This window comes from Mustela nigripes, chromosome X, assembly GCF_022355385.1.
Source record: "Mustela nigripes isolate SB6536 chromosome X, MUSNIG.SB6536, whole genome shotgun sequence".
Taxonomy (NCBI): Eukaryota; Metazoa; Chordata; class Mammalia; order Carnivora; family Mustelidae; genus Mustela; species Mustela nigripes.
Window position 1 is genome coordinate 30,754,362 of NC_081575.1, and position 12,029 is coordinate 30,766,390.

The following is a 12,029-nucleotide window of genomic DNA, read 5'->3' on the forward strand; positions in this document are numbered from 1 at the left end:
GGGTGGGTGGATGGATGGGTGGGTGGATGGATAGATGGTGGATGGATGGATGGATGGGTGCGTGGATGGATGGATGGGTGGCTGGGTGGATGGCTGGCTGGCTAGATGAATAGATGGTGGATGGATAGATGGATGCATGGATGGATGGATGGATGGGTGGGTGGATGGATGGATGGATGACTCCAAATCTAGTTTTCTAACCCAAATCTCTCTCTAGAGCAAAGATCTATATATCCAACAGCTAATCCTAACTGCTCTAACTGGATATCCTAAAGGCACCTTAAATTCAACAGGTCCACAAAACAGAACTCATTAACTTTTATCATCTCTTACCTAACTTATTATAGTAAGTCTTTTTCCTGCCTTTATTATTGCCACCAATCTACCTTCCACACTACTTTTGAGAGAGTTTTCCTCGCCTGCACCAATCTGCTTTTAATACAAATCTAATTGTGTTGGTTCCATGCTCCCTGGGGGCTAAAAGATGAAGTCTAACTCCTAAGATAATTACATAACCATCTGGTCCCCCTGACCTCTTCAGTTTCATCTCTCGCTCAGTCCATACTAAGTTCTATCTCTACTGCAATGGAGAAACTTTTGCTAAATTTGGACATTTTCCCTCCTCCTCCCCACACTCATTTCCCTGTATAGACTTGTTTTATTCTAGTGGTATTGTTGGATATGCGTGCATATACGTGTGTAAATTTCCCTCTACTGTACAATAAACCCTTGGACTGTATCCCTGACACAGTGTCTAACACCAGGACGTTCCTACTTGAAAACTGTTTGGTTGGTGAATTATTTCTGAATTTTTTTCCCTTAGTTGCTTATAACATGCTTGTATTGAATTTAGTTCTCCAAATACTTCTTTATTCAAAAATTATATTAAGGAGGGATGCCTGGGTGGCTCAGCCCACCTTTGGCTCTCCTGGGATCAAGTCCCACGTAGGGCTCCTTGCTCAGTCGGGAGCCTGCTTCTCCTGCTTCCTCTGCCCCTCCCCACACTTGTGTTCTCTCTTGCTTGTTCTGCTTTTCCCTCTCTCAAATAAATAAATAATCTTTTAAAAAAATTATATTGGAGTGCCTGGGTGGTTCAGTTGGTTAAGCGTCTGCCTTTGGTTCAGGTCATAATCCTGGGGTCCTGGGATTGAGCCCTGCATCGGGCTCCCTACTCAACGGGGTGTTTGCCTCTCCCTCTGCCCCTCTGCTCATGCTCTCTTTCTCCAATAAATAAATAAAATCTTAATTTTAAAAAAATCAAAAAATTATATTAAGGAGTGGCCATTAAGAAACAACCTTCAACTCCACCCCAGTTCTGTGTCGAGTAAATGCAATAAGCCAGCAGACAAATAGTGATGACAAAAAAGTTCTCCAGGCCCAGCTATTCCACTACACAAATCAATTAATTGAATTTCTTTGTCTTGTTGGAGTTTCATCCTTGCGTAGAGGCCTTGACTGTAGCTTTCCATAACTGCAACTCCATCCTGGCTTATGATGCCCTTTATTACATTTAAAAGCCATCAAAATCAGACCAGGAGGAATAAATTTTGGCCATCTGTTTGAATCCAATTTATTCCTAAGAGCCTGGGCTGAGGTTTGCGTCGAGATGAGGTAAGCAGCCTGAACATTTGGAGCCTGCAGACACAATTAGCTTTGAAAGGCAGAAATCATTCGCCTGAACTCGTACTGAGTGCCTACTGTTCGCAGGCTATGATAGGAGACCCCGGGGTTAGACAACCTGGTCTCTGCTTGCCAGGGGCTCATACAGGAGCACGTGGATTAAGTTCTATAACCTCGGCATGAGAATACTTGGAGAAGAAGCAAACTAGAAAAAAACCCGGCAAAGCTGGTCATCTGAAAATGAGACTTTTCCTAGGAGCCTGTGGAAAAGGGGAAGGAATGGCGATGTGAAATAGAAAGCATGTTCAGACTTTACGGGGTTCTTGTTGGGCCGTCTTTGTGTGTGCTGCTGTTCTACATCTGTACTTACAAAGGCCCTACTACATAGCTTCGTGGACTGAGGTTCGAGGACGTCACTCCAGGGCCCCGCGGTGCCCTCTTTCCTGCCTGCCATGGAGGGAGACCCACAAGCAGCTCGAAAGCTGTCCTTACCTTACTGATGAAGGCTCGCAGGGAGGCAAAAACATGTTTCAGCGACGCTTCGGACTGTCCATTTTTAAGGAATGCCAGATGGATATCAAATACTTTTTTCATTAGTGGGTTGTGGCCATCGTTATTTAACAGTTGACTCTACAAAACATTTAAAAAAAATACATTTTGGGGGTGCTTGGGTGGCGCGGTTGGGGAAACATCTGCCTTTGGCTCAGGTCATGATCTCAGGGCTGTGAGGTCGAGCCCCACACCGGCTCCCTCCTAGGCGTGGAGTCTGCTTAAGATTCTCTCTCTTCCCCTCCCTCTGTCCCCTCCTCTATTCTCTGTCTCTCTCTCTCTCTCAAAAAAAAAGTAAACCTGGAGGGCCAAAGCAATTAACTGCATTACACAGAGAAGAGGGGAGAAAATGACTGATTTTAACTCACGGGGAAGCAAGCACAATTTTCTACTTTTGAGTTCTCCTGCTAATATTACATTATGGGACAGTTACGTCATTTTTACTCTTCAGAGCACTCTCCTATTATCTCATCTTACTCCCTCGACAACCTTGCAAGATCATGGTTTTTACCTTCTTCTTTTTAAAATCCTCACGAAAAAGGGGCACCTGGGTGGCTCAGTTGGTTAAGGAACTGCCTTTGGCTCAGGTCATGATCCTGGAGTCCCAAGATCGAGTCCCGAACCGGGCTCCCTGCTCAGTGGGGAGTGTGCTTCTCTCCCTGACCCTGCCCCCTCTCATGCTCTCCCTCTCTTTCTCATTCTCTCTCTCAAACAAATAAATAAAATCTTAAAAAAAAAATCCTCACAGTGCTCATTTGTGTGGAGAAGCAAACATCTGAGAAAAAGCACTGAACATCTGGCCAGGGAAGCTAGTCAGCCTGCCTTGGCATTGTCAAGCCTGACAAAACGCCTCATCACCATGAGTATCTGAGCAAACCAGTTCAATCCTAATTCGAGCTAAACATGACTGGATATATTTATAAAAGTGTGACAGAAAAGGGCTTTAAACACACACACAAAAATCAAACAACAGAAGTTCAGAGGTAGCAGGAAGCTTGAGGGCAAATGAGTCCAAACCCCTCCCTTCGTGGATGTGGCAAGGGAGTCTCCGTGAATCCCCAAGGTCACACAGTAGCCAAACGAAGTCTGTCATCCAAGTTTCCAGACTGTTCATTTGGGGCTTTTTTACTACGCTGTGCTTCCTCTGACTAATTAATTTGTGTACAATGTTTTCTTTAGGACACTACCTGAAGTGTGACTTCCCATTTTTACCTTGAAGCACTGGGTGAAAAACGAGATGGTATCCAGCACCGTTAGGGAAACTTCAGTAGCAGTGTTGCCTTCGAGAAGTGCCTGATGGAAAATGTCTGCTTCAGTTGTTGCGGAGCCTAAGATTACAGAAAAATAAGTTAACACAGACCAACGCAGAGAATCACGTGACTGTTTTGAATGATTATTCGCCTCCCCCGCAAGACTCAGCGAGAGACAAGCAAGAAGAAAGGGGGCTCTCAGTATCCGCAGACCTAATGAGCTTCGCTGTATTTATTTATTCCTTAATCAAATATGATCCTGGCTAATCAATGCCACTCATTCTTACTTCAGCTCTGTTATCAACAGCCCTGCAACACGTAATTAGGTGTCTCCGCTTCTTTGGAGACAAGATCTCAGGGATGAACTCAGATGATGTGACTAGGGAACAAAAATGAGAAATTGCAGACAGCCGGCGACGTCACCTATGGTGGTGCTCCCCCTACCCGCCAGATGTTTCTAATCATGCCAATGTTAGGGGACTTGTTTCTAGATTAGAAGAAAAACAAAGCACCTGGGCCGACCGAAGGCAGCAGGTCCCTTATATTTTTACAAGGGACAACAGCAAAGCCGAAGTCCATAAAACTTGCATTTTTTTTAAAGGTCTTGAGTCTATTATTAGCTCAGGGTCCATCTACCCAAGACATTTGTTTTTATTATTAGTCCTCATGACAAAGCTAGTTTGGCTGGCTTCCTTTTCGGCAACCTCCAGGGGACTATATGGAAATGAAAGATTTCTCTTTGACTTTTTATTAATATTTGCTTTTCAGAGGATCACTTCCACTTATAGAACCCTCCAGCCTTCCCTGCCTGGTCAACATTTCTCTCCTTGCCCTGTTCTCCTTGTCAATATTTCAACACATGTGCAATATGCCTTTGTCAAAATAGTATTTGCAATTCTCTCACTTCTGCATTCAGCTCAGCAGGGGTAAGCCCTTAAAATCACTGAATGAACAGATATTATATATACTGAACAAATATTATAGATACTATTATATGAAGATGCCATTGTTTGCACTGAAGTTTAACAGTCGGAATGAAGGCTAGCCAGTGTAAAATAATATGATGAGAATAGCAACTCAGTGGGGGGAAAATCAGTTTCTTTAATACCGAACTAAGAGAAAAACCATGGTTACCTAAAAATCACTGGAAAATCCACACATAGTTTATTAGGTGTTCCTGGATGACAAAAGGACTATACATAAACACAGAGATACATAAATACATCCATAGATGTGTGGTCATTTCCGATTGTACTGGTGATTTAAGCTAGAATTCCTTCAAGGTTCCATAGCATTATGTGTATGTTTCGAATGGGTAGCCTACCCACATTTTCACTTACTGTGATTAAGTGTAAATGAACTTTCCAGGCTGCTAAGATGCTGAAGTCGGGCCTGCATCACTCCTGATCTGTTTCGAAGAGCTGGCATGGTCTGCGATTTTCGGTCTATTCCAAAGTGCTTGGACAGCCAGGCATCATGTATCCTAAAAATATTTTAAAGTTAGGAAATGGAGTACTCTAATACTATAGCTCCATGATATTTTTTTAATCTTTAAAAAGATTTTATTTATTTGACAGAGAGAGAGACAGCAAGAGAGGGAACACAAGCAGGGGGAATGGGAGAGGGAGAAGCTGACTTCCTGCTGGGCAGACAGCCTACACAGGGCTCGATCCCAGGACCTTGGAATCATGACCTGAGCTGAAGGCAGATGCTTCAGCAACTGAGCCACGAAGGCACCCCTCAATGTTATTTAAATAAATAAATAAATAAAATCAAAACAAAAGATGAGGTTTCCACATAAACAGTACACTGTGTTCAATATTCTATCTACTATTACTCAGCTTGAACGAGGCAGCACTGGAAATTGTATGAAGTTTTAGTGGATATTTAAAAGAGCCTCTGCTATGAGAATATAACTAAGGAATTTAGAAAAAGCTTCTTCCTTTCCTCCTTAAAAAATCAGAATCAAGTGGCCAACACTCTGTAAGGCTTGGTCTTTTCTCAAAAGGCAAGGAAGGGCAGGAGTCACAGAAAATAGTCCGAGGGGTACTCAGAGTGGAAATGAGGTGGGGAGAATTTCTGGGGTTAGATGTGCACGAAGGAATGCCAATCTAATCTGTTTCTGGCCTGGCCTCAAACCTCGATCACACATGTCTGTTACTAGGATATGCCAACTTTTGTTTTCCTTCAGTTTTAAGATCCCATTAAAAAAAAAAATTACAGCTGGGTCATACGGGAACCCAGGAAAAAAAAAGAGTTTGTCTATCCTCTAGTAAACAGAGTGGGAGAGCCAGCAGAATCACAGAGGTGAAGGCTCACAGTGGTAGTTACCAAGCTGGCTCCAAGCCACAGGGAAAGAGAGTGGAAATCGTCACCGGAATTACCCATTATTAGGATGTTCCTGACACTCAGCCATGAACTCCATCCAAAGTGTCTGTTTAGTTCTTGGAAGTGCCATGGAATTTCACTTTTATAAAAAGGACTCTATCTGAGCTCCTTAACTCTACCCTCTAAAAATAGATCTCATTGAAATAAGTGATCTTTTTCTTAGGGTCCCTCAAACGTGTCCTAAAGTATTTACTTCATCAAGACTTAGGTGGCAAAAAGAAGAGAATAGCTCACAGAGAATACATGTCCCAGCTGCTGTTGCAGACTTCTATTTACCTTAGCAACTGAAGTCAATATTGACAGGTTGTTGGTAAAAGTACAGACCTTACAGTTGTTCCCACTTTATGATTTGCTGCCTTCCCCGGGATCTAAGCCTTTTCTCACCTCTTTCAGAGAAGACAAGTGTCCTTGGATTAGAACAGAAACTCCGCGTAGCAGGCTAACTGCTACCCTTTGGAAAACTTAAAAATACATCCATTCACACTAGTTTAATTTACAGTTTGAGCTGAGACATGTTAAATGAAGCCCAGGTAACTCGCAAAATGAAGAATCTAGGTTTTTACAGGGCACGATCAAGACTGCCATCTGTTGGAAGAGAAGGGAAAAAAAAGTGGAAATTGTAGTGGGAATTACCTGGCTATGTTTCTTTTCCCCATGTATCTGAAGTGGAACAAACACACTCTAGGAAGAAAAACAACAGCACATTAGCGAGATATTGCCACGCTTTGCATTTTAACGAGCAATATTCAAAAACTCATGTGTTCCAAAGAATGGCCCATTTAAACCATATTACAACAATATGTTTTGGTATACAGATACATACACATAACTACTTGTGGGTTTGCCATATTATATCTTTCTAGGTTTATTTGCTACAACTACATTAGCAACAAAACGCTCCATATTTCTTCACCTACAATTCTAACGACATTTAAAAAGTTTGTCAATGCAAATGATGATTCTACGTCGTGCTCTATAATGTTTCATAGCAAAGATCTCTAGTTTTAGCCATTAATACCTAAAGAAAAAGTTTCTTAAGCCCTAAAAATTAGAGCAATTGCTATATTTTTAAAATGGCATTAAATACACCTTCTATTATTCAAAAATCTCAAACACATCCAGAAGTTGGGAGGGGAGCATACTAAATTCCCATGTACTCAGCACCCACCTGCTTCAACAGTAATCGGCACAGGGCCATTCTTGTTCATTCTCTACTCTGAACAGGTGTCCTGCTCACCCTCCATTCTCCCTACCTCCTATATTTTTTTTTGAAGCAAACCCCCAACATCATATATTTTCATTAGTAAACATTTTGATATAGTTTTTTAAAATTGCAACCTCCGTTTTGTTTGCTGATGTTTCCTGCAAAACTTTGAAGACTTTTGTTTTGAAAGACATGCACACATAAACATCATATTTATGCATGCTCTTTATTTATTTTTAAAGCAAGCTTTGCACCTAACATGGGTCTTGAACTCATGTCCCTGAGATCAAGAGTTGCATGCTCTACCGACTGAGCCTGCCAGGAGCCCCTGGGTGTTATTTATCTAAAAATTCCTCAGATTTCATTTTAATTTTTCTATTAGCTTTCCATAAGGATATGCAGATAGCTCAGCAAACAATCTAGGACAACTTCCCAACTCCACCTTCCCAACTTCCCAAACACAGATAGCTCAGCAAACAATCTAGGACAACTTCCCAACACCGCCTTCCCAACTTCCCAAACAACACTCGATTTTTCCCCAACTGCCTTGGAATGGAGAAGAATACATATATATATGCATATATACATGTGAAAAATATATATATATGCACATTTCTGATGCTGGTAGAATTACTCAGCTCTACAGAGGAGTACAAATTCTAAATTCCAGTCATTGAAGCTGCTCCATTAAGCCAGCATCGGCTCCAAATGAATGCTTTTGGACAGCTGATGCCACTTCTAGTTTTCTAGATCACAGAAAGACTGCTGCTGGGATGAACGATGGTCTATTATTAGCTAATTTTGCTGCTATCATAAGTATTCCATCTCCATGTTTTGTCCCATCTGTATGAAGAACCTGTGTGCTGGCCTTGATGCTACCAAAACAGTTGACTATTTCCTATGTTATCAGTAAATAAGCTGTTGGGGGAAAAACAGGTAATATTTTAACCCCCAAACAAGGAGAAAATTGATGAAAATAAATTAGTATAACTTACTCGAGAAGGATGAGAATGTTTATGAGCTCCTGAGGAGAGACTTTATTCCAGTAAGTTAAGAGAGTATCTGAAAATGGAATAAACAAAGTGGCAGATCTTGAAATAAGCACAGTAAATAGCACAGTGCCCCCAAAGTATCAATAACCAAGCTTCAACAACCGTCAGTTCCCAGCCGGTTCTTTGATCGATGTCCTCCTCTCCCAGCTCATTGTTCAAGGCACACATTGTATTTGTGTGAATTAATTCCAGATATATCACTTTATCTGTAATTATTTAATGATTATTTTTATTTAGTTTGTAAATATTCTTTTGGATGGCTGATACTAATCTTCATATCATCCCTGAAGACAGAGGAAGGGAAAAAGGACTGGGGTGTTTTCAATGAACTTCCTGAAATTTTGCATAATGCCGCGTGCTTAGGAGTATTTTTCCGAAAGGAGGGTCAAGCACCTTTGCCTGCTACTCTAAGGGCTCTGTGAACCAAAAAGTTTGAGAACTTTAAACTTGAGAAGAAGAGATTTTTTTTTACCCTTTGCCTTTGTATTATAAACTCTGAAGTCTTTTTTTTTTTTTTTAAAGATTTTATTTATTTATTTGACAGACGGAGATCACAAGTAGGCAGAGAAGCAGGCAGAGGGAGAGGAGGAAGCAGGCTCCCCGTTGAGCAGAGAGCCTGATGCAGGGCTCGATCCCAGGACTCTGGGATCATGACTTGAGCTGAAAGCAGAGGCTTTAACCCACTGAGCCACCCAGGCACCCCATAAACTCTGAAGTCTTGATATTATGCAAATAGATACACACACACACACACACACACACACACAGTTAAAAACAAAACAACAGGCTGAATGAAAATGGAGTTGCTTATGCTAAGCCTCCCACCACCAAACCTAGACAATTACAGTTCCCACTCGCCCAGGAATGGAATTGTAAACCAGTCAATTAGGAATCATCTGATGGGCACTACTAAGGTAATCTGCCTGACAGAGCCCTGGCATCCCCTAGACAAAAGTGACTTTGCAATAACAAACCCACTTTCCCTGCATAAACTTTCCCTGCATAAACTTCCTTGCTCCAGCTCCCTTCTACCTCTAGAAGTCTTTCATTTTGTACAGCACCTCAAGACTACTTTGTCTGCTAGATTGGATGCTACCTGACTCTAATCAATTTTTGCTCAAATACACTCTTACAAACATGCCTGCTTATCTTCTAACCGTATGTCCAGGCGCATGTATCTAACTATCCCAGATATAAAAGTCCCTTAAATCTATCATGTATACTTCTCTTTTGACCCGCTTCTTTACTCCAACACAGTAATTTACCGAGATTAAAATTAAAAAGAAAAAATACTGCTGCCATTTAACTCTCCATTCATTTTTCATTTACTTTTTAAAAGATTTTTATTTTTAAGTACTCTCTACGCCCAGAGTGCGCTAGAACTCAATTGCGAGATCCTGTTGCATGCTCTACCCCCTGAGTCAGACAGGTGCCCCCTCCGTTCCCTTTTTATGCTACTCAGATATAGCTCTTGGCGCTCATAGCTCTTAAATGTAAAAATGTCATAGGCATCGCAAGAGTGGTAAATGACAAAACTGCCAACCCAGCTACAACCTGGGCAAGATAAGGATGGAAGACTAGGCAATGTTGGCTAGGCGGAGAGGGGGAGACAGGGAGGAATGCAGGGATTTTGACTTTACTTCCAACTGTTTCTAAAAGCCACGGGTGTTGATACTTTCCAAAACACTGACCCTCAAGAATAAAAATGCTAAAAATGGCATCGTTAGTTTGTTTAAAAAAAAAAAAAAAAGCGGGCAGGGACTTCCGGTCTCCCCCACTCCTGCCTTTTGATTGCCGTGCTGCTGGGAGAAGCCCAGATCCCCCAGAAGCCACTGGGTTTCCGGCCTCTCGGCCTCCTGTAGGAGAGCAGCGTGAGGGCGCCATCCTCTCTCTCCCACGCAACGGCTCTCTTCCCACCAAAAGGCCGGTGCCTTCTTCCCACCCAAAAACTCCGGAACTTTCTGCCCATCCCTGAACCACCCCGGTGCCAGCCTCGTGCCCAGAGACAGCTTCGCAGGTCTGTAAAAGGGGAAAAGGCCTCATCCCAGCCGCGGCTTAGTGCTAGTCAGCAGCTCCTCCGCCATTTTCTCGGCAACGGCGGTAGCGCTGTTAAGCCGCTGGCCTGTCTCCACCATTTCCAAACCCCAAATCGGCGAGACATGATGCAGGCTGGGAACATGGGTGGAGGAGAGAGGGGAGGTGGTAAGAAACCCTCAGGAAGAGAAAAATTACAGTTTAGTGTATGTGATGTATCATCTGATGATTTTAAAAAAACCTGGCTAATGCTAAAAGAGCTCCACGACAAAGAGCTACGCCGTTTACAGGCAAAATTAGCCAGTTTGAGGAAAGAGCGACTGGCCGACGGAAGGTGGACGGGCTCCACAGCCAAAATTAAAGAGCTGACCGCGCAACAGAAAGTCCTCAGTAGCACCATTCAGAACTTGCGAGATCAGTTAAATGCAAAAACATGTGAACGCTGTTTGCTGAATGAAAGCTACAGGAACACACTACAGCAGGAATTTTACGATATCCAACAACAAAATCTTCACTTTATTGCTCAGCTTACTGAAGAAAGGAATAGGTTAAGGGAAGAAAATCAGAAGCTTTCTGCAGAACTAAAACGGAATCTGCAGCATTTGCCCCCTTCTTTTTCTAGTAGTGATGATGAGGTATTCATTCCCTGTACTCAAAGGTCTGTGCCAGTTTTCTCGGTCAGGGAGCCCTCCCCAGGAACTCATGTGTATCTGCCTGTCAGATTGATAAAGCAATCAAATACTGAAGAGATGAAAACTGGACGAAAGGAACGACCACGAAGTCCAAAGTTTTCGATTCCATTTTATAGTCAGGACCTCTTCGAGGACCGGGAGACCTCTCCTGAGCAGCCTTATCCTAATAGCAGTAAGCCTGGCACAGAGAGCAGTACCAATCAGAAGTCACCTGCAGGGTTTCCTTTAACATCGATAGTTGGTCCTCAAAAGGAGCAAGGATTTCAAGATGTTTCAAACCACGAAGACCAGCTTGGCCAGCCGAAAAGGAAACAGATCTTCACCCAGAGGACCTCCACCCAAAGGACCACCACACAGAAGTGTGAAACTCAGATTGACTTCTCTTGGAGCCTTTCCAGTATTTCTACCACAGGCAACCCCACTACTCAAGTCGTATCTGAAACTTCAGAGGAAAATATGCCTGATTATAAAGGAAGTTCATTTCCCCCTTTTACACAGAGTAAGGAAAAGCCCTCTTTAAATGTATTTCCTTTTGACTATACTGTAAGATCTAGTGGGAAAAAATCGAAGAGTGGTATAACTCAGTACAACATTGGGTTTTCCGTAAGAGATTGCAGCTACCCGATACCTTTCACTGAACAATCCACTGGGAAGAAGAATGTTAATGAGTCTACAGATAAGGAGCATGATGCCAATAAGCCTCTCGGTGATACCCAAAGTTTCATCTCAGGGTCTGCAATAAAGAGAAAAGCCAGGACACAGACAGAAAAAGAGGGAAAGTAGCTTTGCCTCATCCTCTCAAGGAAAATGCTCTTCTTTTACAAGAGGACAGTCTTCCTGTCAATTCAGACTGTGTAACTGATTATCCCTGACTCTGATTCCATTTCTCCAGAAATAATAAACAAGACAATAAGAAAAAAAAAGTTTGGCAAATGACTAAGACTTTGAAACAGTGACTTATTGCCAATTAATAAAATGTAGCCACAAATAGAAAAGGAAATTCATTCTGTGGAATTCCTCCACTTCCACATTATAAGTGTAGAGGTCTGTCATCTTTTTGTTGAAACTAAGTTGCTACTGTTTATGAACCAATAAAGCCAAGAAAGGACCTGAAGAGTATGGACTTCTAAGGGTTCAACATTTAAATGCATACCGAGTAACTAAAATATTTACCAGACAAGACAAAGTAACTAGAATACATCCACTGAGAAAGATCCAGAAGCAGAATTTTTCAGAATAA

At 42.2% G+C, this 12,029-nt stretch overlaps 1 protein-coding gene across 2 annotated transcripts in view; it reads right to left on the reverse strand.

Annotated features, from left to right (window-relative positions):
• DOCK11 (dedicator of cytokinesis 11) overlaps positions 1-12,029 on the reverse strand; it is a 193,548-nt gene that overhangs the window by 52,736 nt on the left and 128,783 nt on the right. For both annotated transcript variants that reach the window (XM_059385729.1, XM_059385730.1), the window contains 5 exons: positions 8,007-8,073; positions 6,441-6,488; positions 4,760-4,902; positions 3,382-3,497; positions 2,113-2,250 (listed from right to left, as the gene is read on the reverse strand). In XM_059385729.1, coding sequence (XP_059241712.1) covers positions 2,113-2,250; positions 3,382-3,497; positions 4,760-4,902; positions 6,441-6,488; positions 8,007-8,073 — 512 coding nt within the window. The remainder of the gene's footprint in view (positions 1-2,112; positions 2,251-3,381; positions 3,498-4,759; positions 4,903-6,440; positions 6,489-8,006; positions 8,074-12,029) is intronic.